Genomic DNA, 25,803 nt, shown 5'->3' with positions numbered 1-25,803 from the left:
GTGTGTGTGAGTATGTGGGTGTGTGTATGTGGGTGTGTGTGTGTGAGTATGTGTGTGTGTGTGTGTGTGTACACGTGTGTGTTTGTTGAGGCTCGGTGGATGGCAGGTCGCAATCCACGAGGGGGATTATAGATTCCCGGATAGAGCAATTACTGGTCCCCCTACCACTGAAATTTCAGGCTGCCATACTCTTTTTGTTTAGGGGGGAGTGGCGTGGTTTGTGGTTTGTGCCGTCTGTAGTCTCACATCAGTCCCCCACATCAATCTGTCCCTTCATTAAAAGCTGTCTAATTCTCTCAGCGCCGTAGCAGGCAGATGAGTCCTTCATTATTGATCAAACCCAACGTCTCCTGCAGCCGCCCCGCCAGGGTCCCCCCACCACCCCCCCGCGCCCGCTCTTCCTCCCCCAGGACGTCAGCATCCATTTCAAAAGAGAGCACCCCCAGAGCGGCAGCCGGCTCGCAGCGCTCGCGACGCCGCCGCACAGACGGCGCACCTCTGCCTCCTGGCTCATAGGTGTGGCATTGTGGCATTGAAGTCCTCCAGCCCCGCCCCTCTCGCTCAGGCAGACTGGCCCGATGTCCCTGACAGTTTAAAAGGACCAACAGCTCTTTGAAAGGGAATAATACGCGCAGCTTTGTGCCTCCTACAAAGGGTGACATTTTCGTTTTCTGTGAAGGAGGCAATACGTTGAGCATGTCGCAAGGTGTTGTCATGGGAATGCCAATAAAGGCAAAGTTGGTGACAAACCCTGTCTCATCCCTCGTTATTCTCAGTATTGTCTTGGGTGTATATAGATGTCACTTATCCTGATCTGTCCCATCCTGCAATTTGTTATCATGTCTCAACTGACTTGATGGCAAGCACTTAAAAACATGCAATAATCCAGCAGATGGCTGGCACTTTTCGAATCTGATTGATTTTCCTCTCAAATCAAAAAGATTTTTGTGGCACAGGTGCATCCAGTTCGTTAAGGCCAGGACCTATTGTCAAATGCCGTAAGAAAATTCAATCTAGGCTACTCAAGTCTGCAGTGCTGGCATTGGCATTATGCAAAATTTATGTATGCTGTAGCATAAAAACAAATAGCCTACATTATTGTTATGATTTTAAGCCATTATCATCATTGGTGTCTACCTATGAAGGGTAGTAATGAAGGGTAGTAATCTCCCAATAATATAGTTATCATTAAGCCTCTATATATATATATATATATATATATATATACGTATATATGTATACCTACGTTTTCCAAAAAAAGTTACTTTGGATGTGAAGTATGTCATTTTTACGACAAGATGCAGGTCTCTCTCTCCTTTTTCATGCTTTCAACTCACCGACAGATCTGAGCTCTTTGTTTTCCTTTGAGGCGACCTTCAGATATTTCATTACATTTAAGGATTGTATCAGCTCGACTGATCGAAGGTACCCCCAGCTAGATTAGCCCAATAAGCTTTCCTTATCTCAGGTACGAAAAGCAAAGAAAAGTTAGCGCTGGCCATCACCTGAGCCCCTCTCATCTACCTGTGGGGGCCTGTCAAAAAATAGGACCCCCAACAGAGTACGTGGGTTCTGGCTTTGCCGTGTGGATCCTCCATTCGCAAGAACAAAGCTATTTGACTGTGGACAGGCTGTCTGTGAGAAATCTGTTGAGATAATTAATCATGCAGTGCTGGTTTCTGACAAGCAATTAATGAAGCTTGCAAAATACCAGTTACCTCATTATGTCCTAATCCACTCTAGATATCATACATCACACGTCCTGACAGAGGAGGTATCCTCGGGACTTTAAGTAATGCAACAAATTACAATGATTGGAACATTTGGATAATTACATTAATGCTACAAGGCTACATTTTTTTTACGATAAACTCAGTTTGCTTTTCTGCTTGACAGGTGCCTGTATTCCTAAATCTGACAGAGGCTACAGTTTTGTATTACTGTACCACTCCACTGCCTGTACCCTTATTTCATATTTGAACACAATAAACAATTTCACAGCACTTTTGTAAATTGTTTGCCGTGGGCTCATCAAAGCATTTACATTTTTTTTTCTTTTCAGAATCAATATGGGATTCTGACACCCTGCTGATTACAGAAAATGTGCTGGTCTTCAAGCTTCAAGTAATGAATTGTCATTGCTATTAAATGATGTTTGTTAATAATTACTTTTTTTTGCCAAATGATTAGTTCCCCAGCTCAAAATCTACCAAGATCATTATACAGCTGCTACAATTTGAACAGCAGTGAGTTCTGTAGCTGAGTTTTTTACAGGGGATGTTGTAAATGGATGGAATTAAATATCTTTGCATCAATCTATGGCTCACCGCTGCCCCCTGCTGGTGAGACAACCTTGTTGTAATCACTGAACCGCAAATCTTAGATAACATAGTCAGCACCATAAACCTTGAAAGCTGATTATTATTTAGAATCTGTGTCCCCCCCACTATTGACTGCCAAATGTAATTTTGGAAGCAAAAAAAAAATATTGCAATAATCCAAATATTTGTTTCAAATCTACAGAGTCATGAAAGAATAAACCAAATCTTCTAATGCAGTGGTAGCCAGCCCCATTCCTGGAGAACTACCACCGTTTAAGTTTTCATTTCAACCCTAATTTGGCACACCTGACTCCACTAATTAGCAGCTCAACAAGACCTCCAGCTGTTGAATGAGGTGTGCTTTGTTATTAGAGGATTAGAGCGAAAACCTGCAAGACGTAGATCTCCAGGAACAAGATTGGTTACCACCGCTCTAATGAATCCAGAAAAAATGGTCAAGTGATGACTTCTCTGGGACGAGGGCCTGCATTGAATTAACAACTGTCCTTTACACCAGCAAAACAAAATGATAATATTACCAAAGTTTTTTCCTTCATGAATAGTTTCCTGAGTTCGGAAATCACTGAAATGAACATGCCAAACCATTGTGTAAGTCATTGTGTGTATTTCAGCTTTGATTCTCCAAAGCCTACTAGAATTATTAGCTTCTTTAGAAGGTCTGTAAGATTTTAGTTTAAGTCATTTTATGCCATTGGACAACAACCATATTTTTTCACTTAAATATGCTGCAGTGGCATTAGTCTATAAATTTGTAAACATGAGAACGTTATCATGTATAAGTAATAAAACAGAATGAACAATGATTTCTGAAATCATTACTTTGGACATTGAAACAGAGTAAGCTAGTATAAATACGTATGTAGTATAAATATGTATGTGTACTTTTTGGGGGAACAAGGGATTTTCTCACCTTTTTAAAGATTTTTAAGCTTGTCACAGCAAGGTATCAAATGCACTTGCTTTCAGTTTTTTAAATTGATTGTAAGTGGTATCATAACAAAAATTAACAAAATATTCTGAAACATCACCTGAAAATAAACAAGGATAGCAGAGGTATTCATTTGGTGAAAAACACCTCTATGACAAGAGGTAAAACATTACATATACAGTAATGTTATATGATGCGGAGATATTGCGCCCTCCAGTGTCTCTATAGTGGTACTACCCAGAACAAGCATTTTAAAACCACAAGACGTGAATGTTGATTGTGTTACTCAGGAGCCCAAATACTGAATTCACAAATATCATATGGATTCATTTTCCTTTATTAGAAATGTAATTAATTACACCTCAACAAAAAAAAAATATATATTCACTCACATGACATAAATATAAGGTGACTTTCATCATATTTGTTCACATTTAAACATTTACCTTCATTTTAACAGAACGCCACAAATACTCTATTTTTAAAAAATACCAAGTGCAGCATTAAAAGTAATATCAAAAGCAATATTCAATCACATTACAGAAAAACAAGTATGTCCATATCAAATGGTGCAGTTCTACTGAGTAATTAAAAGTTGCAAGTAGAAAAGGATTCAGTGCCCTGAGGTACTTCATCTGGTAATCATTACAAGTGTCGGAATAGTCGCCCTTATCCAGTTATGCGCTCTAAAACAAGGAAGACACTGAATCACAACTCAAACAACTCGTTCAATTCACTCATTCTAGCACAAGTGTCACACAGCATAATAAAACACAATCTCATTCGTTCATGTGGATTCAAAGCTTGTCACAGTACTTACCACATCTTGACAGTCACGTGTCCTATCATTTTGAATGCTCGAAGAACATGAAGTCCTACACAGTTAAGATGAGATTCAAAAAGGCCATAATCAAACAGGGTATCAGACATTTCCTTTTTTTTTCAGAAAGCACAGAGAACGATAACACGTGAAATGCTAAAGTACAGTGCCAATGACACGCTCTTGTGTTACTTGCACAGATGAAAAAAACATCTGGCACACATTCGCTGAAAATGTATATATAGGTTTTATTGAACATACAAAACCAACGTGTTTCAGTGTTTCTTTTATAACGTTGATGAAGGAATGCCACCAAAATATGTTGGTGACTGCAGTTATCTCAAAAGGCTAAATTTGATTCGCTGCATTACTTTCTTTGCACTCCTGAATCACCGTATAAAAAAATGCATTCAAGGCAATATTTTATCAAAAATAATTTTGCCAGTAACATGATAATGTCTGAATGGCTCGCAATGAGAATCAGAGACGAGGCCAGTGTCACTGTCGGACGTGAACTTACGATGAGAAAGCACGCTCCTAGCATGACGGCTTTGATTTTAACGTCCAAGTCCATGGGAAACTTGATGCCGAAATTGTCGGCGTCGGTGTACGCCTCTCGCAGAAATCCCGTCCACTGTTTGGAGATCGTGCCAACCATTGCGGTTTCATCCAAAGACTTGACCTGGAATTAAAATCACACGGCATTCTACGTATAAGTATAAACATTGCTGTGTCTTAAAAACTAGGATGATGTCAGACAGCAAACTTATTGGCTTACATATGACTAAATGTGGGCACCAGGTGTATGTCTGATGGAATGCACAGGGATTAATTGTAATATTATGCAACGCGCAAGCAATGAGATAAACTATCTGAAACTAACTTTAATTGGAAACAAACTAAGCAAGGAACCACAACCAACATTTTGTATATTTATGTACTGGTACAGCCCGGCATGGGTTTTTTATCAGTAAACGTGGATAGTACTTAGTTCTGCTGTGCTTTGTGCGCGATTCAGCTTCCTAGAAAGCATGATTTGGAATGTGACTGTTAAAGCATCTGTGTTATGGTTTGGGTTTTTCTGAGCATGCTCTCAAATAATCTTTGATTTCAGCTTTGCGACATTCAGAGTTGGTCGTCCAAGTTTCTGTGTGCTGCATATGAATCATTTTCTTTTTAATCTGTTGTTATCACCTGGTCTGAATTATTGATGTTCTTTTGCCAAAAACCAGTATTTTCTACTGATATGCTTCTGCTATACCTCAAAGTTTACATCTGAGCAGCATTTACAGGAACAGAACGGTCCCACGATCTTTAGAACTGGCTCCTTCCTTTCATTCTGAATGGTGTATTTGGGAAGGAAAACATGCCAGTCTTGAACGACGTATCCAATGGGGTTGCCGGGCGGAGACTGGACTTCCAACTGAAAAGAGGAAGGACAGCAATAACTCAAAATTAAAAAAACATGGAACTGAAACAATGACACATTTAAGAAAACCCCAGGGGTTGCAAACTCTCCCACAGATAGAAATAACCACCAACCGACACATAAACACACCATCTCTAGCACCATGATTTTTCTGAAAACCGAAAACACTTCAAAGCTGGCAACCCGCCACGATTCTATATAATCAGCCATTTTGTTCTCGGGGCCGTAACAACATCAACACGATTCGTTCCTCTGCACTTTTGACTCGACTGTACGACCCTAGTCAGGTGACGGTACAGAGAGGCGTGGCCTGAGGGCTCGGGGGGCGGGGACGGACGAGGCGCTCGGGTACCTCCTGCAGGCAGCAGGGGCAGCAGCAGCTGCCGCACCTCAGCGGGCGCGTCACCGTGATGACCTCCTGGCCCAAGTTGTCCTGGATGTGCAGGACGAAGGGGCGCAGGGGCCCGCAGCACTGCCGGGTCATGCAGTCCGTTTCCTCGGCCGCGTAGAACACCTGCTGCCCCAGGCTGTTCTTGATGTCGTACTTGTTGTTCGTCTCCCATCCCAGGATGACTGCGGGAGGGAGGGAGACAGTATTTTGCGCATTCGTTTGGCCCGTACATTCCTTTTTTTTTTTAAAAACACAGGGCTCGTTAACTCCATGACCTTCACTATCGCGCTTCTTTGCCGTTCGGTAAATCCGTCAAACAGAAACAACAGGTTTTGTGGCACGGTCTTGATTTGGCAATCAGACCAACACGATTTTTCTGTACGATTACCAACAAGCAGCATTGTCATTCAGGTATGCAGTGTATGTGCATTGAAATTATTCATGTATAAATCTTATTCAGGAATCACCTTATCAGAGTACACCCATTATAATGAATACAGAGAAATCTTGAATTTTTAACTGGTGTCATTGTGTCAGTCAGTGACTACATGTAAGAATTTGATGCATGATAATGCAATGTAAAATTCACTGATGCCATAGAGGGATTCTTATGACAGCTTATATAAAGCATTATGGAACTAGGGTTATTTCCTGTATTGAAACAACCTGCATAACACAGTATGCTTACACTTATGTAAGGTTAGGAAAAGAGCCATGGACTTGCATACAATGACTTTGTAAATCATGACGTAGCAACTTTCAATGTGTTAAAAAGCTGAAATGACTAAACTGGACAAGTTCTTTTTTTTTCCATGACCCTGCTACGTACATCCACCAAAAGTGTCACACATTTAAATTATCATTACCTTCAGCAAGTTCCACTTTCTGTTTCACGAGCAATTGGTCAATCTGTGAGAACAAGGAGTAAAACTATTTTGAAACGAATGCAAGAATACTTTTTGAATCCAACATTGGCCTTTCCCCCAAAACTAATAAATTAGAGGCAAGAATGTACTGAGATGCATGTCCCCAATCTAGAATGCTGTAATTACCTAACCCAAGAGGAGAGACTATGCAATATCCTGAAATAACATTTTAAACCCAAAGGGAGTAATCCATTAATGGATCTTTAATGCAAAAACATAACATGTGCTAATATGGTAAACTCCTGCATAACTGACCGCAGTGGCAGATATGTCAAAGATTGGATAAACCAGTATGTTAATAAGAATGGTAACTCATGCAGTTTCAAAATATGAATATGCAAAAATGAATTCTCTCAACAAACTGATTTGTTCAATTTCAGTGTGGTGAACACAGACAATACTCAATCGCATACAGTGGGAGAGGTCCAGAAATCCTAGATAGCGCTCCATTAACGTACAGAACTTAAAATAACTTACTTCACAAGGCTGTCAACCTGGATTACAAACTGACACAGGCATTTTAATGAAGCATGGCTAGAGTTCAGTGTCCACGGCAATAATAAATCAATGAGTTTGCTGAAGTAACAAAGCTGCCCAGTTAATGGCAGAAGGTGATCTGTCAATATGTGAGCAAACACGTAAAGTCCGGGTGTGGTCCGTCACGCTTGTGCTGTTACGTGACCTGCTGGCCTGCTACGTGTTGTGCAACACGGAACCATGGAAACACGCCCGCAGAGAAAAAGAAAAGCCACCTGAGTCAGGTACTCCAGGCCCGGTGGACAGCCAGGGGGTCTCTGAGGGACCGGCATCATCACAGGTGCCTGCGGGGGCACGTAGCCTAAGGGAGAACCATGGTGCTAAATGCATAAGCAATGCATATACAGGACTTTTGAAAGATAGTTACTGTGAGTATATTATTTACACACACACAGTTTTGCTCCCTGGTAGATACTAAAACAAATAGTTTTGAATAACCACAGATATTACAGCACACAGGTTATACAGAAGCCTACCATCCACACCGGCGGAATTCGCTAAGGTCCCCCTCAAATGCACTCACCAGCGATTGTTTTACACTGTACAGAGCTCACAGTGCTGCAGAAGAAGCAGCACCGAATGGAGGAGGGGCATTTCTCTCGATGGTGAGAGCTGGCGGCTGGCGGAAACCGCCGGGAGGAAATAACTCAGCGGACACTACAGGAAACATGGCTGGCCAAAACCAACCAAACCCCTTCCTCCCGCCGCCGCTAACTCCCGGGCATTGTCTACTCGTTACGCAGTCAAGGATCAAGCCTGCAGTATCTAGGCTATGGTACTTGCCATGCCATCCAAGTACCCTTTACTCACATTTGATTTAATTGCGGTTACTTTTCGGACGTACCTGGCGGCACGGGGACAGCAGTGGCCATGCCAGGTGGCACAGGAACAGCAGTGCCCATAGCAGCAGGATTCACCTCATTCCTGCCAGGCTGTAGATCAATGGCATACGCTGCAAAAAAGGCTAGTGCATTATATTCTGCACATTGCTAAGTAACAGAATATACGATGCAGTTTTTGTTAAAAACTGAAATGTAAATTCATGGCCACGGTAAGAAATTAACTTATCAAAATGATATATATATATATAATGACAAGAATTTTTTTTTGAAAAAAAAGTCCAAAGTAAAATTATATGATAAAAATATAGATGCAGTTCTGAGCCAGAACTGCTTAGCTTCTGGCCACCAGATCATCTCCGAAAGACACATGGTTTTAAACATTTCCTTTGCATCTCCCCTTTATGATTATTTTTTAAAATATTGTTTTATATACATTTTTTTCTGTATCATGCATCAGTTTTAGATCATCACTTCTCATTTGCAGACAAACCTTTATATTTGATTCTTTGTTTAGTTAATGCACCATACTAAGAACTTCAATTGTTGACTTCATGTTGATTTATTTTAATTCCACACATTGACTCTCCTCATGTCTTTTTTTTTGTCATCAGCAACCCCAACTTTTATTGTGAGGGCCCAAAGGTGAAATGACACTCCGTTAAATATTAAATGTCATAAAACTCAGTGATTCATGTCATAAAAACACAGCTGATGTCTGCAGATACAGGAGGTTTAGGGGTGGCGGGAGAGAGATACCTGGAGGCCCATGTAGGTTATCCTCAGCATAGACTTTGTTACCTGCAAGTATAACAGAACTCATATATGAATGCACACCATAGCAGGGACACACCCAGAACGTTCAGCTGCATTTGTGAGCCTCTTTCCCCAGCCCTCCCACCAATCAGAAAGGACTAAGGCCGAGAGTGATTCCAGCACACGATACCTAACGGCTTCATGCAAGAGCTGTCACAAGAAGTTATTACGGCCTCTGACACTGAGCAGTATGCTACGCAACAGAGATCACAGGTGACCACAGCAACAAGACCCTTCAGAGTTTATAGCTGTTTTGCCATTAAAGTAATAATTAATAATTAAAGAAATAAAACAGGGATAAATTACACCGATATAATAACAATTATTATGCAAATGATACCCTCTTGTAAATGTCTTTGGGTGTTCTTTTTAAATAAATCTGATTTGGTTTATGACATCATCACAGGAGGAGAGCTATTCCTAGAGTAAGGGTTGTAATTTTAGTATATTACCCAAACAGTCCATCAGAAAGACAAGTAAAGCATCTAAAATGTTTGTTCAATAATACAAGATGCCACTGACAGCTGATGATGGAAAAAAAGGTCTATGTTAACCATTTATGAGTCCCACAAAAGCCATCATCCACTGTAGCAACTTCTGTCACCCACATAATGACAGGAAAAGTGAAAAGATTAAATTCTTTGCGGGACGTGGAGCGTGTATTGGCTCAGTTGTGTTGAAATGTGGTTGTACCAAAGATTTATAGTTGTCTGTGACATCTTGTTTTTTATGCTTTTATTCCATTGGACTGTAAAAAAGACAAAGGATTATATATCTGATGTTTGCTGTTCTGGCACCATGATATATATGAAGACCATTTCGCAATTCCACTTAAACAGGGCATACTTTCTGGGAAGCTCTTTCCTGCATGCACTCCAGAGCAGCACTGACACTAGCAATTTGTGGGGATGGACAATACTCAATTCAATTTTGTTTGTATAGCATGTTTTACATAGATGCTGTCACAAATGTTCTTTGCAGAGACAGAAAAAGTCACCCGAAGAGAGGCCTGAAGCCCCAAAAATCCAGCAAGTGAGGTAAAAATCTCCTGATACTAAGCTTATGACTGAGGCCACCAGCTTGTCTCCACCCTGTGACCTGCAGGGATTTGAACTTGCATTTCAATGGTTTTCCTCCAGGGGACCCCGCGTGATCCAGGTGCTCCAAAGGCACAGTCAAGTGACTATTAGTAATAATTAGTTGACATAATATGGAGAGTCAGATAGGAAAGTGAACATATATGGAAAGCTATGAAAAGCATGTCTTTGACCCAGCAGTCCTCACTCCTGATTGTGGAGAGCCGCAGGACCTCTTGGCTTTCGCCGTTACTCAAACTTGAGTAGCACAGCAATTGATCAGTTTAAAGCAGTTGATTACAAAGTTAACTCAAGTCACCTGGTTTCTTGGGTCTAAATTGGTTGCTGATCTTAAGGATCTTAAGTGGCTTTCCAGGACCAGGATTGAGTAACATTGCAGTAAAAAGAAAAACACGTCCATATGAAGCAGGGATATTATCTAAAAGGGCTGGTGTGGCTGCAGGTTTTGTGTTAGCCCAGCACTAAGACACCTAATTCTATTTAAAGTCTTGATTGAAGACCATGAATTTATTTTTTATTGAGCTTTTTGGTACGTTAAATTTAAGTTAAATTTTATATAACTGCTCTCATTTTTAATGTGGTTCATTTCCCACTGCTTTTAACAAAATCATGCCCCTGTATACCATTTAAAAATAATGTAGCATGTCCATGTCTGTAAGTAATCTAACAGAATTTGACATATCGCTTGTAAACATGCCTGTCAATAATCATCTGTGCTTAATTAATGGCAATTACTTTACCAATTTAGATTACTGAGGTGGTGTAAATGGGATGAGTGTTTGTTCACGGACTGCTCCTGCCTTGTTCTTTGCCCTGAGTTAATGGGCTCGCTCCAGCCCTGCCCCTCGCTCTGTGGTCGCAGCCCTGTTCCTCCCCTGGGGCCTCATTTATAAAAATGTTCTTAGATGTATGCTTGAACTTAGTCTTAGGATCATTTCCGACGGTGTGCTTACGTTAGATTCATAAAAGATACTGTGCATAAAAAACCTTGCTTACGCAGGTTCCAAGAAGCCCATTTGTAACTTATGCACCTGTGATCTATAAATCTCAAATGAATTTAAAATTGACGGCACCTGAACGTGCCTTACAATCAGCGATTTCCCCTTATATAATGCTAGCACAAATGAGGGTTTAGTCAGGAATAACCATGAACCAAAAGATAAAAGCAAACTTTTTGGAAAACAAGATTGCGGCGATGGTAGAGGAGACTGAAGACAGACAACACGTATTATTCGGTGGACTAAATAGTGGGTTGACAAACAAAGCCAAACAGGTAGCTTGGAAGTGTGTCGCTGCTGCAGTGAACGAGGTAGGGCAGCAAAAAGCTAATGCAAAGTTCACCACAGGCTTGGACACAAATGCATCCCAAACTGCAATACCCCTACATAACCAGCAGGAAAATCACTTGCGTCAAGTCTAGACTTTGCGTAGAGCTAAGATCATTTCCACGTCAAAGTAAGGTTTTATAAGTAACTACTTATACGTGGTTTTCTGTGTAAGTCATACTATAAAACAGACTTACGATCATACTTGATCGTAAGTCCGTTTTATAAATGAGGCCCCTGGTCCATGCCCACATTTTGATGCAGCTATGCACACTATGCTTCCCTTCATTTGGACTCATACTTTTCCAGCTAGTTTATTACCTCAACTGTACCCTGCTCAACCCATTTTATTTGCTGTACATTTCTGTAACATCTATTTTACTGCTATTTTACAACAGGCCGGCCAGAGGAGGATGGACCCTCCCCCCCCCATAGCTGTGTTTGTCCTGAGATTTCTTCACATTGGGGAGTGTTTTCTCGCCACCGTTTCAGGGTTTTTCTCCCCAATGGATAGTCTTTTTAATCATGTGCTAGCTATTTGGGGGTTCAGGCCTGGTTTTTTCTCTTTTTATACTAGTCTGTAAAGCAACTTTGTGACAGTTTTTAATAAAAAGCTCTATACAAATAAAACTGATTGATTTGATTGTGCTCTATTTGTGCACTATTATGAATAATTTGGATGCCGATATACCTTTTCTTTGCACAGACTAAATACAAATGGTTATAGAACAAGTATATCACAAAGCATTATTTTCTCTGATGGAAAAGAATATGATATTGTGACTGTAGTAGCATCTATCCGTGGATGACACTAGATTAATCAGCCAAACTTCATGGTATTGCAGTGCAAGGTTTCCTCTGGAGGACCAGGTTTGCAGAGGCAGAACTTTCATACCCATTAAATCTGTTAAAATAACACATATGCCATGTATTTGCACTGAGCCACACCCTCAAATTACTAATCCAGCCCCGTTCAACCCACCCAGAGCAAGCACAAAAAACAGGTAAGAAAATAAATATGCTCAGTGCAAACTTCCTAGCACAGGTCTGCTTTCCAACATATCAATCTGCTCTTGTGACAGCTTTATTTGTGTTAGCAAGGGGCTTGCTCAACTCACAGGGGCCCTGTAAATAAGGGGTGGGCAATTCTAATCCTGGAGGGTCGGTGTGTATGCAGGTTTTTCTTTCCATCAATTACCCAGGCTAAATTAGCTAATTGCCTATATACCAGCACTGGTTCACTAGACGACAGTAACATATTCCACGAAGGGACACAAAAACAGTCTTTGGCTCTCATGTGTGCACTTATCAAGAAATGTAGCTAAAATGTCAGAAGGCATAAACATGAAGGCTTATTAAAGGGCCAGAAGTTGGCATGAAAGACCAGAAACGAACCACGGTGCTCATTGTTCACTTCTGCTTTAAATATTCAAGACCTGGGGCCTGGCCACTTGCTGTACCGCAGGCCCTGGTGTCCTAAAAACCTTTTTGAACATCAATCCAGTATTTTTCTGTAAATGTCAATATATAAATAAATGTGTTGCTTTGTTCAATTCGAACAAAATTCAAGTTATGTTCGAATTGAACAAAGTAACACATTTAGTTATATATAGACACATTTACTGTTTGTCACTGTCTGGCTTGAGGCTGTTTTGATATTTTAGCTACATTTCTATACAAGTGCATGATTGCTGAAGTGCTGATTTTTTTATATTGATTGATCTATTCAGACAAGACAGCTAACTATGCTAACGGTATTGTTAATTCTAGCAGTTATCATTGCACTGTTGCTTCCCCTTTGCCTCCTTTAACGTACTTGGTGCAGTCATGGTAGAGTGAGCATGAACGTCTCCCAGGAAATCTGAAATGATGCAGAAAAACTGGATTAGCAGGTTTTCAACTTTTGCACAGATAACTTCTCTTTAATAACCAGAGGGAAAACACGAGCCAGAATATTACAGGATGCATAAAAAGTGTTTCTATGTGGAAAAACAAAATATTGAAAATAATATTTATCTCCCGCAAAACAATTCCACAGCAAAGCAGCAATTTAGTAAATGGTACATAATTACAAATGGCTGATAATTTGACAATGCATCAAACTAGAATATAATACTATTCAAAGGGGCAAGGTACTGTAGGGGTTAGTGTAGTCACCTGATCACCATTTAGTTCCGTCTAGATATACTTATTCGGTAAGCCAAATGAGAATGTTTTAAGTACTGACTTCATGAACTTTTCAGTATAACCTCCTAATAAAATTATATAAAAAGTTGCTGAAATAACATGGAAAGCACAATGCTGTGAACATACTGTAGCTTTCCTGTGCAATCCTCCTTAATACCTTTGTTGCTTAGCAATTTGATAAAACACAAAACTTAAAAACAAGTGAAACAGAGAAGAATTTATGTCAGATTACTGGTGTTTGTATTTGTATGTATTTCTTTTCCATATTTATTATAGAAATCATCTGCAACTCACACTGAGTGTGTTGCTTTGCTTTTGCCCTAAGTTGTTCTGGTGAGCAGCAGTTAGCAGCAGATTTGTTAAAAGTAATTTATTGTAAAATCCCATTATTATGTCAACTTTGCTGCAAAAAACATAGGTTGGTGGTTTTACATAGAATCACTGAAAAGTTGTTATATATTTTGCATTCATTTAAAAAATAGTATTGTAGTTCATGATTCGTCTCATTACATGACATTACATTATAATCACTTAGCCAACACTCTTAACCAAAGCAACTGTAACTGTGTTACATTAGGGGCAGTCTCTGGAATACAAAACTGTGATATCTATAAATAAAAGTATCCTTACACACCTATACAAAATTGCTATTTTCAAAAGGAAATCCAAAAAAGCAGGCAACAACTAAAGAGGGTCAGGGGTTTGACCTGAAAAAGACATTGGATTGATATAAACATTAACATGTTTAATTAATACATAAATATCGGGACATATACATCTTGCACCTGTATTGCAATGTGCAGACATTGTTTTGCACCGATATATGAAAAGAAAAAAAAGTGTCCATATTTTAATCGCATATGATTAATCGACTTACTTCAGTTCGTTCACTGATTCGTGAACGATACCACGAGCTCCACTGACTTGCTGCTTTGTTTCAATGCCACAGAAAAACGAGATGAGCAACACGTAGACCAGTGCAGAAAATTAAGGGAATACCACAAAATATGGCAAAATTAAAACCATAATGCTACAGTAGCCTTCGCTACATTCGTTTTCAACAGGTGGGCTTTTTCAGGAAGCAGTTACTGAGGCTGTTATTACAGTGCTTATGTATGACGTCTGATAAAATGTTCATATGATACATACATAATGGTAGCCTACATTATTATATCCACAGTGGAAATTACTTTTTCAAATAATTCATATGACTTTACAACGTTGTTCCAACTTATTTCCTCTTCATTATCACAAAAAAATGTTCCTTTACATTCATATGTCTCCAAATATTAAAGACAAAGGTTGTAAAATATTTTCCAAAAGTTCAACAAGTACATAGCAACATCATATTATTTAGGGTCCTATCATAACCATGGCAAATAGTGGTTTCCATTTCCGTATGTATATCCCCGTAGGCTATGTTATCCCTCGTGTTGCTGCGCTGTGTATTTGGGCAACGAATTGCAGTATATTATGATTTAACTCAAGAATACGATTTCATATCACGCGCATCACAATTAAACACTTTGAATACTCACCAGAAGGCTAAGCGTTGGAAAGAAGTTCAGTTACGAACGACGCGAACGCCACGGGCGCAGTCAATAGTCCCTTTCGTTATACCTCTCGTTTCCTAGTACCGCGCGGTGTTGCCAGGTTGATTTGAAAACCCGACCAAAGTGACGTCATGTGGATTCCGAGAAACCCGTGAGGTTACTCAACCACATTACAAGCAGCAAATGCCAATACGACCCTGATTTCTGAGGGGAAAATCTGAATGGCTGCTTACAAACAAGTATTTGGAAAATACAAACATTACAAGTCTACATAATTGACTAAAAGAGCCACAGCTGGCAACACTAATATGGCATTATGCATATGAATACATAATGTTTTATTTATGAAAACCATGAGATCACATTTGCGCTTCTATAGGGCCTATCCATAGCCCTATTGAGGACATAGTCCTAGTGTAATGTGGACGATGTAGCCAGTGGGTAGGAACTGGGCTTTAACGAAAGGTGCGTTGATTCGGTAGACACTGCGTTGTACCTGGAAAGGTACTTAAACTGTACGCTTCAGTAATCCAGCTGTATAAAGGATACAATAAAGCTATTAAATGGTACGCTCGGAAAAGGCGTCTTATCTGTAAGTATGTAATGTAATATTTACTGTGAAATTGCATACCCAATAAGCCTTAGGATTTTGGTGTTTTCCTCCTTCTTTTTCTTCTTCCTGCTGATCACAATAAAGAATAATTATCCCCATTTGACATTTAGTTACATCAGGCAATAACAACATTGGATACAAATGCAAAATAGCATATAAGGAAGTGCATACATTTATTTATTTATTTAGTTATTTTTACTTTGGCTGTTGCTGGGGCGCATTGGTAACTGTGGACTGCTGTGTGTGTGTGGGGGGGGGGGGGGGATCTGTGGCATCTGGGTCGGCACTTCCTGTACAGCAGCCCCTGGTGCAGTATCAGAAAGTCCCACTGACTCACCAATGCCTGCACCCCTGCAGAGAAAGCAGACAGGCAAGACACAAAAGGCTGCCGCTCCTCATACACCCACTGCAGCACTGGACACACTTCCAGGTCCTCTCCCTGAGCCTACAGAATTTGTCCAGGTGTCATCTCTTCTACAGTGAAGGTGACGCTGCAGCTGCTCACTTTGGGCAGATTTTGGGCTCGGGGCAGGTTTCGGGTTCAGGAGCGGTCTTGGACTCAAAGCTGGTCTCCTGCTCTCTTCTCTGATCCTCCCTCCATTATACATGCTTGCAGTGACAACGCTGAATACTGGCACAGGGGCGGCAAGACAGGCTTTCAGAATTGTTGTGCTCCTTACCCAGGTAGTACTCAAGGGTAAAGTGCTAGTTATGTAATAGTTCCAGACATATGTTTGCCTCATTATTACATGCCTAATAATTCCATTATTACTGTATAATTGTACACACTGGGCCAAGTTACTTGAAATAATTTAGGAAACATTGGGTAGCATTACTTTGGAATACAGCTTGTTTAATTTGTGTGAGCTAAGATAGCCATTGTTTAATGTAACATGGTGCAATTTTGATATTAATACTTTTAATGGCAGGCATATGTTTGAATTAATGACTTGTAGATAGTGCTTTGTATGTGTGAGTAACCTGGCATTTTTGTGCGTTGAAAATGTGTTTTTCATTAGATACACAAAACGATTATACATTCCTTTTTATGATCAATCATGCAGATACAAGAAGTGCCATTTCAAATGTAAAATTTTGATGGTAACCATTTTCAGTTTAGTTATGACAGGGTTGTTACATGTATGTGTGGAAAATGGAAAGTCAGATGGACAGCTGAAAAAAGGGTTTTCTTCACAATCGAAAGTATTCTTCTGTCATCCTGCAGTGGTCTACCTTGCTTGTATACTTCGACACACCCAATATTTTGGGTAAGTCTGATTGATTTATTCAGACTTCTCGGTCTCATGATGGTCTGCTTCACTGGCATTGACCCTTCGTAGGTCCTCATATTGAGAACATGACAACAGCAACAGACGCAAATGCCACACCTTGAATCAACTTTCCCACCTTTTGTTAGATTTCATGTGCAAGCACTAACAGTAGCCTACAACAACACACAGATGGTCAAGAATAAGCTGAATAGCTACTATCCAAATACTTGTGATCACCAACAACGGGGACACTGTCAGGATTCTGCTCAGTTTATGTTTTTCCTTTTTTGGCCGCCAGATGGCGGAACTTCAGTTTTGTGTTTCAGTTCGTTCTCCCTCTCTGGTGTTTAATTGTATTATTGTTTTCAATTATTCAATCATTGTTTTTGCTCGTGTCTCGTTTTCCCTTCCCTCTCTGGTGTGATTGTGAATTGTGCTCTCCTGTGTCTTGTTAGCCTTCTGTCGATTTAAGTTCTTTGTCCCCCTGACTCGGGTGCTGGTTCCTTGTGTTTCTGCCTCCGTTTCTGCCCGTGTACCTGCCGGTGCGTATCTGCCTGTGTGTGTGTTACATTACATTACATTACATTACATTACAGGCATTTGGCAGACGCTCTTATCCAGAGTGACATACAACAAAGTGTATAACCATAACCAGGAACAAGTATGACGAAACCCCTAGAGAGAAGTACCGGTCCAAGTGCAGGGAACAATCGCATAGTTCAACTTGGACCCTGAAGGTTAAACTGATTAACACTAACACAACGAGAACGGCAACAACGCAATCTATGGAAAAAATACAAGCAGTAGTCACCTACGAAACAGCTGCCTAGTTACAACCCTAAGCTTACAGTCATTTACAGGGGGGTAGGGAGGGATGGGGAGAGGTGCAGCCTGAAGAAGTGAGTCTTCAGTCGTCGTTTGAAATGGGTCAGTGTCTCAGCTGTTCTGACCTCCACAGGGAGGTCATTCCACCATCGTGGGGCCAGAGACAGGAGACGTGTTCTGGAAGTGCAGGTGCGAAGAGGGGGAGGTGCTAGGCGTCCTGAGGTAGCAGAACGGAGGGATCTGGCTGGCATGTAGGGTTTGAATATCTTGTGGAGGTATGCTGGGGCTGATCCCTTGACTGCCTGGTATGCTAGGACCAATGTTTTAAATTTGATGCGAGCTATAACAGGCAGCCAGTGGAGGGTAGTGAGCAGGGGAGTGACGTGGGAGTGTCTGGGGAGGTTGAAGACCAGACGAGCCGCAGCATTCTGAATGAGTTGCAGGGGTCTGGTGGCAGATGCCGGTAGTCCAGCCAGAAGAGAGTGTTTTGCCCCGTCTGTTGTATTCCCTCTGCGTTTTCACTGCACTTCCAGTTTTGAGTTCCCTGCAGCTCGTATTTTGAGTGTTTCGAGTTCCGTGTAGGAACTAAGTGCAACCCTTTTATGCATAGTTAAACTCACAATCATTGATCTCCACATTTGTGAATGTAGGATCGTTTTCTTTTCCAAAATTATTTTATTTTTTATTTTGTTAAGCAATGGAAACTTACAACTCTCAAATAGGTCAAATCAACTGACAATAAAACCAGATTTCCGTTTGAAAACCACACCTTCGCTAAATTTAGTCTGTTTCACCACCAACAGTACTAGCGGCTGAAAACATAGGAAGCACAGAGCCCACGACACTGCAGTTGTAGCCGACTAGTTCACAACCTCGTTATCTCGTTATCAAACGTTAAAATAACGAAATACACGTTATCAGTAGAACTGCCACTTGATGCCATACTTCATTCTAATGACAAAGCTGGTGGTTCAGGAGGTGAAACTGAAAGTGTACTTCTGAGGCTGGAATGTTTATTTTTATGAAGGACGATGGGCAAAGTGAATTACAAGAGGGAGATAACAGCTGCCTATTAATACGTTCGCGTTCCTTGATGTGTTAACGTTACTACAGTTCGCTAGGGAAACGTGAATTACTACTTTACACGTAATTGCATAACCGTAATAGCCTACATTAACTTTTTGCCTGTTTTATTTTTAATTTTTCTCCTACTGAACTAAGTTTGGATAGACTGCAAACCATCTGATGTTCTCATTTTCCATTGGTGGCAACTGTTAGCATGAATGGATTTCGTGTTCATTATAGCCAAGACCTATGACTGATACATACAGCATGTTACATCTTAAACTGATAAATATTGACTGAAATACAAGGTAAAACGTCGGTTTTTTCAATATTTCGACTGGGTTTTTTTAATGGAGGAAATTAACACACAGCTAAAACCTACAGGCTCTAAGCTTCATTTTGATGTATCGGTTGCGGGGGTTTGAAAGAAATCCCGCTGCCACACCAGGCTTGTCTCGCTAGCTCCCGCACCTCCTCCTCGATGCGAGAGTTTCCCTGAGTGATAGCCGGGAACGGTCAGCTCTTCAGCCCGCTGCCTGCTGTGCGCTGACTCGGTGGGGGCGACTACAGAATATAGCGATCACTTTTCAATAATGTGTAGTAAATTAAACGACTAGTTAGTGAAATCAAAGTCCTATGTTGCAAACAGAATGGGCATTTTCATCTAGAGGCCATCCACAATGATATGATGAATCGATTTGAAGAAACAATGTCTCAACATAATGTGTGTAACTGGTGCCGCCACGCCCCCCCCCCCCCCCTTCCTCTTCTCTCTCTCTCCTCTCTCTCTCTCTCTCTCTCTCTCTTCCCCCCCCCCCTCCCCCGTGTAGTAATAGGGCTTGGAACTGCATGGTGATTTTTGTTTCCCGAATCCGAATAATAACGAGCAACTTCGGGTATAAGAAATGTTTCCATCGCATTTTGTGCTTTCCCGAATACAGCATTCGGATTCGGATACATCCCTACTTACAACTCTCAAATATGTCAAATCAACTGACAATAAAACCAGATTTCAGTTTGAAAACCACACCTTCGCTAAATTTAGTCTGTTTCGCCACCAACAGTACTAGCGACTGAAAACATGCAGGAAGCACAGAGCACACAACACTGCAGTTGTCGTTCAGAAACATACCTTAAAAATAAACGTTATCAGTAGAACTGCCACTTGATGCCATGCTTCATTCTAATGACGAAGCTGGTGGTTCAGGAGGTGAAACTGAAAGTGTACTTCTGGAGGCTGGGATGTGTATTTTTATGAAGGACGATGGGCGAAGTGAATTACAAGGAGACAACCGCTGCCTAGTGCCTATGAATAGTGCAGGACATGCAATACATTTTAAACGCCGCAGAGAGATGTAGAGGGCATGCATTGACGTCACTTTCCCACTGGAATACGCCCCCTCAGTCGGGACTGAGTGGCAAAACATGCTGCCACATGGCTGCCTTTAGTGTAGAGCAGTGTTTCTCAACCCTGGTCCTGGGGACCCACTGCCCTGCATGTCTCAGATGTCTCCCTGCTCCAACGCACCTGATTCAAATGAATGGGTCGTTATCAGGCTTCTGCAGAGCTTAATGACGACCCATTCATTTGAATCAGGTGTGTTGGAGCAGGGAAACATCTAGAACATGCAGGGCAGTGGGTCCCCAGGACCAGGGTTGAGAAACACTGGTATTCTATGCACATCACGTCACAGTAGGTGGAAGTCACTGCAGTTACACCCACTGAGTGGAAGAAAGACTAATGAGTGATAGCGTTAGCATTCAGCTTGAATACCGTGAAAACAAAAAAACACATCTAAAATGGGAAAGAGCTGTTGTGCGATTGACTGTACAAATAGATTCAACAAGAAGGTTTCAAGGTTTTGTTTTTGCTTTGCTGTGAAACAATTCATTACAAAAAATAACAATAAAGGTGGAATGGTATGTCTTAAAATCTGTATGAGTGTGCAGAGATTCAGACAAAAAAAAGACCACACAAATTATGAACCAACTATATATAGCATGCAACTGTATACAGGGTTTCCTCCAGTAATGTATGATCATAGGCAGCCCATCTCAACTAAACAATGGTGTCACCTTGATTATCCACTTGGAATGCAACACATTTCCAGATATCTTCTTCTCTCTAAAGCATAAATGATAACATGAACCGAAGAACACAACTTTATATTACTGGTAAATGTTAACAATTGTTGACAATTCCAAGTATTTGCGGCAGGTGCAGGACACTTTCTTGTTGCTGAAAGTATAATAAAGTCACAGTAATACCACCCTCTCCTCTCAAAAGGATAACAAGAATCCAACTTAATATTACAGGTAAATAACAAAATTCTATCTTGTTTTCTATATGTTTTTCACTCTCAAGAATGGCTGAATATATGCAAGATGACAGCCCATTGGAATGGCCGTCCATGAAGGGGACTTTACATACATCGCTGTCAAACATTGAAAGCAACTACACTGAACGCCAGGACAGTTTACTACTGCAAGAAATTAGGCAACAAGCACTTTACAATGCACAAGGTAATGTCTAAAAAGTTTTTTGTATGGTTTCCCATGTATGTTTTGCATCAAGTTTAATTATTTAATTTTTCTTTGTTATTTTGAACAGAGCATTTTTATGATTGGCCAAGCCTCCTGAAAAGAGAGTGGGGAATGACAAAAGGTGAAAACAATTAGCTTGAAAAAAGTATAGTATTCTGGGAATGGATCAAAAATAATTGATTATCTAGGTCTGTTGTCTTGGGTAAAAGAATGGGATTAGCTAGGTCTCCACTGTTTGGTATTCCTGTCAACTACAATAGTTTCGTCCATGGTTCATTCCATTTGTCTAATATTACATTTTACCTAGATTTCTGAAACTATTCAGTGTGACAAATATGCAATAATAGAGGAAATAAGGAAAATCCGTTTTCATGGCACTGTAACAAATTACGACTACAGAGGTAACAATGCAAGGTGGTTTGTTTTCCAAATGACAAGATGAGCTTCCATCCACGAAGCACACTTATTTTGGTTGTAGTTAAGGTATCTTAAGTTATGATACTTTACGTTACGTGAAGTTATGTTACGTTATGTCATGTTATGTTATGGTCAAAAAGATTTTTTTTTCTTGCAAACTGCTCACATGGGCACCTTCTTCTTTCACCATTCTCCTACATGTACTTTCTCACTAGAGGGCACACATGCACAGCATCTCAAATATTCACTTGGGCCAACAACTATTAATAAATGGAATATATACATCAACTATGAACATGCACAATTGAAAGTTGATAAATGATCATTTATCATCGACAGAAATATTACCTCAATGAAGGAACAGAAAAGCAACATAAATCATGTAGACAAAATTATCCAAAGTATGATTTCCATTCATTTTGCTCTCATAGTGGGTTTCATACATTGCATGGTTCAAAGATGTGAGCACATAGGGTGTGGGTTGGTCTTTGACTGCTCAAACAAAGACCTTTGTGTACCTTTTCCAGGGGAATGGATTCCTGTTTAAATTTTTTCCTGCAATTCACTGAGGCAGTTTCTCATTTGAGCAAACCTGACAGATCTTAGCTTTTCTTAAATGTGTTTTTTGTTTGCTATCACTGAATGCCCAATGTTGTTATTTTTAACTTTCTCCTGGGTTGGACATTAGTTAAACATATCATCAGAATGTGCACTTTTCTTAAAATTTCACTTCAGAAAAGCATTTACAGGTACAGAATGGGCCCACTATCTTTAGAACTGGCTCCTTTCTCTTATTCTGAATGGTATTTTAGGAAGATATGGGTGCCAGTTCTGAATGACGTATCTGATTGGGTTCCCAGGGAAGAACTGAACTTCTATCTGAAGAAAAGCTCAAAGCATTAACATGATGGCAAATTTCTTTATGAGAACAGTATGTCATGAATTTTAACGAAGTACTGTAATTTCTACATAGCGACACCTAAATAAATAAAAATACCCTTTAATAAAAGCTGAGAATCTGCTCTACAACCACACGTGAATGGTTTCAATATCAGTAGAACTGTTCTCAAAAAATATTTTATATATTTTTATTTATTTATTTGGAGGGGGGTAGAATTCCTAGCACAGGAGCCATCCTCAATGTCACTGAACATTTCAGCTGTACAGCAACATTGTCTAATCAATTGGAAAGTGTGATTAACATGTTAGTTGAAATTGAACCTGGATCTTTTGGAACTGATTCTTAGCCGATGGTAAAAAATGCACTGTTGCTGAATTAACTTGACACATATTTGCTTTTTTCTGGCTTGCCTGTCTGGTCTTGAAGGCGACCCTTTTATGTTTTTTGATGTGCATGGGCCTGCCTTGCCAGATCACATTTGGTGTTGGTCATCCTCTGTATACATATACTGTTGATTTTCATTTTCACATTGTTATGCAATTTACTGCAAGTGTGTGAGCTCTCAGAATCAGCAGAGAAAAAGGAAGTTGGAAAAATTGTCAATTGTCTTACTCATTTATCAGTAGAAGCCACACCTATCTATTCAGTTCTAGAATTACATGGGACTTGTTTCTAGTTTCTTGTTACTAGTGTCTCGCCCATATAAAGTAACAGTTACTAGGTCAACACCACTTGATACAAAGCCATCAAACGGGGGGACATACATGTAAATAAGCAAAAGGTAACTTTTGCTCAGACATTAGGAAATTTTTTTTTTTTTTAATGCACAGAGTAGTCAATGTGTGGAATAGCCTACCAGGTCATGTAGTGGAGGCAGAAACTCTGGGTTTTAAGACCAGGTTTGATACAGTATTACAGTAGATGCTATCTAGCCTGTAGGTAATAAGAGCACCAGGTACAATCTAGTTAGGAAAATGGCATGCATTGTTGGGCTGAATGGCCTGTTCTCGTCAATATGTTATGTTTTCAGGGAATAGAGCTAACCAAAGCTGTTTCTAGATACACTGCACTTCCAAAAGTATGTGGACACCCGTTCTAATTAGTGGTTTTGGCTATTTCAGCCACGCCCATTGCTAACAGGTGCATAAAATGAAGCGTTCAGCCTAGTAATCTCCACTGACAAACATTGGCAACAGAATAGGTCGGAGTGAAGAGCTCATTGACTTTCAACGTGGCACTGCCATTGGGTGCCACCCTTCCAACAAGTCAGTTTGTCAAATTTATGCCCAGCTACAGCTGCCCCAGCCAACTGTAAGTGCTGTTATTGTGAAGTGAAAACCTGCAGGAGCAACAACAGCTCAGCCACAAAGCGGTAGCCCTCACAAGCTCACAGAATGGGACGGCCGAGTGCTGAAGCGTGTGGTGCGTGAATATCATCTGTCCTCGGTTGTGACACTCACTACCAAGCTCCAAACTACCTCTGGAATAAACGTCAGCAGAAGAACTGTTCATCAAGAACTTCATGAAATGGATTTCCGTGGCCAAGCAGCCATGAACAAGCCTAAGATCACTATATGCAATGGCAAGCCTTGGCTGGAGTGGCACACCACCATTGGACTCAGTGAAAATACAATCTCTGGAGTGATGAATCACACTTCAAATTTGGGTTTGGCAGAACACATAGTCGCAACCATACTGGCCAAAATAGTGCCAGCTGTAAAATTTGGTGGTCTGGAGCTGTTTATCATGGTTTGGGCTCAGCCCCTTCAGTGAAGGATGTTAATGCTACAGCATACAATGACATTCTAGAGAATTATGTGCTTCCAACTTCGTGATAACAGTTTGGGGCAGGCCCTTTCCTGTTTCAGCGTGACAATGCCCCCGTGTACAAAGCAAGGTCTGTGAAGAAATGGTTATCTGAGTTTGATGGGGATGAACTTGCACAGACCGCTGACCTCTACCCCATTAAACACCTTTGGGATGAATTGGAATGCCGACAGTGAGCCAGGCCTTATGCCCAACATCAGTGCTCAACTTCACTAATACTCTTGTGGCTGAATGAAAATGAATCCCTTCAACCACGTTCCAAAATCTACTGGAAAACCTTCCCAGAAAAGTGGAGGCTGTTGCAGCTGCAAAGGGGGATCCAATTACTTATCCAATGTCTGTGGTTTTGAAATGAGATGTTCACAAGTACCTACTGTATGGGTATCATGTTTAGGTGTCCATATGTAGTTTATTTGTTCAATTATGTGAAAGGTGAAGGGCTTAACGTGTTTAAATCATATGAGAAGGCTATACAGGATCAGTTGGACCAGTGGGGTTTCATGAGATGGGGATAAACAGGTGCAGTCGAGTCACAGTTAAATTCAGTATTGTACTGTATGATATGTATGGGGTAATTATCTCTCTGTTTCTGATATATTAGATGAATTGCACCATCTTGTGGTAATTTGGTAAACAGCAACTTCTACAGCACTGAATTACACAAGACTGACTATTGCTGAGGAGCTGAATTTGTTCAGTTTTATCTGAAATATACCATTGTCCCACAGCAATCTCTGTCATGAAATATGCGACAACACACCACTAAATTAAACCAGTAAAATAACAGACTGCAGACTGGATAATGTTGATTACATCTTGCTCATCAAACATTTTCAAACATTGCCATTCTGTCCATATGATCAGTCATTTAACAGGTAATATTACATCTAACTGGAGATTGGAGATATTTTTGAGGGTTCTAGAAGTTTTTATAAACTTCTTTTTATTGCCATTTGCCTTTTTGTGGAATTTTGCCAAACCCTCATCATGTACAACAACGAACACGCACCACATGACATATCATTTGTTTGGAATTTGCATTTGAAAAGACACCTCACACCTCACAATTTTCAGAGGACTCTACCCCTGGTTGAGATATTATAGGTAGTGGTTTGTATTGTCCACAATATCCAAATAATCCTCAGGGCAG

The 25,803-nt window shown here is 40.4% G+C and overlaps 1 protein-coding gene across 5 annotated transcripts; it reads right to left on the bottom strand.

The window, feature by feature from the left end:
* Window positions 1-3,591: 3,591 nt before the first annotated feature.
* Window positions 3,592-20,274, bottom strand: si:ch211-71m22.1 (uncharacterized protein LOC100149582 homolog). 5 transcript variants are annotated; one of them, XM_064338696.1, is made up of 12 exons: window positions 15,176-15,295; window positions 14,272-14,344; window positions 13,267-13,311; window positions 8,972-9,013; window positions 8,218-8,325; window positions 7,589-7,674; window positions 6,777-6,819; window positions 5,872-6,092; window positions 5,352-5,513; window positions 4,611-4,772; window positions 4,091-4,145; window positions 3,592-3,956 (listed from the first exon to the last, which is right to left on the bottom strand). In XM_064338696.1, the coding sequence occupies exons 3-11, from the start codon at window positions 13,277-13,279 to the stop codon at window positions 4,116-4,118; spliced, it is 867 nt and encodes a 288-aa protein (XP_064194766.1). In that variant the 5' UTR covers window positions 13,280-13,311; window positions 14,272-14,344; window positions 15,176-15,295; the 3' UTR covers window positions 3,592-3,956; window positions 4,091-4,115. The 5 variants fall into 5 exon arrangements, with proteins under 5 accessions (XP_064194766.1, XP_064194765.1, XP_064194764.1 ...); XM_064338695.1 differs by lacking the exon at window positions 14,272-14,344 and adding an exon at window positions 14,515-14,567 and having other exon boundaries at window positions 15,176-15,283; XM_064338694.1 differs by lacking the exon at window positions 14,272-14,344 and adding an exon at window positions 14,515-14,564 and having other exon boundaries at window positions 15,176-15,278.
* Between the last annotated feature and the right edge of the window lie 5,529 nt (window positions 20,275-25,803).

The sequence above is a fragment of the Anguilla rostrata genome, chromosome 6 (assembly GCF_018555375.3).
Source record: "Anguilla rostrata isolate EN2019 chromosome 6, ASM1855537v3, whole genome shotgun sequence".
Lineage (NCBI taxonomy): Eukaryota > Metazoa > Chordata > Actinopteri > Anguilliformes > Anguillidae > Anguilla > Anguilla rostrata.
This window is presented reverse-complemented; position numbering and strand designations above follow the sequence as displayed.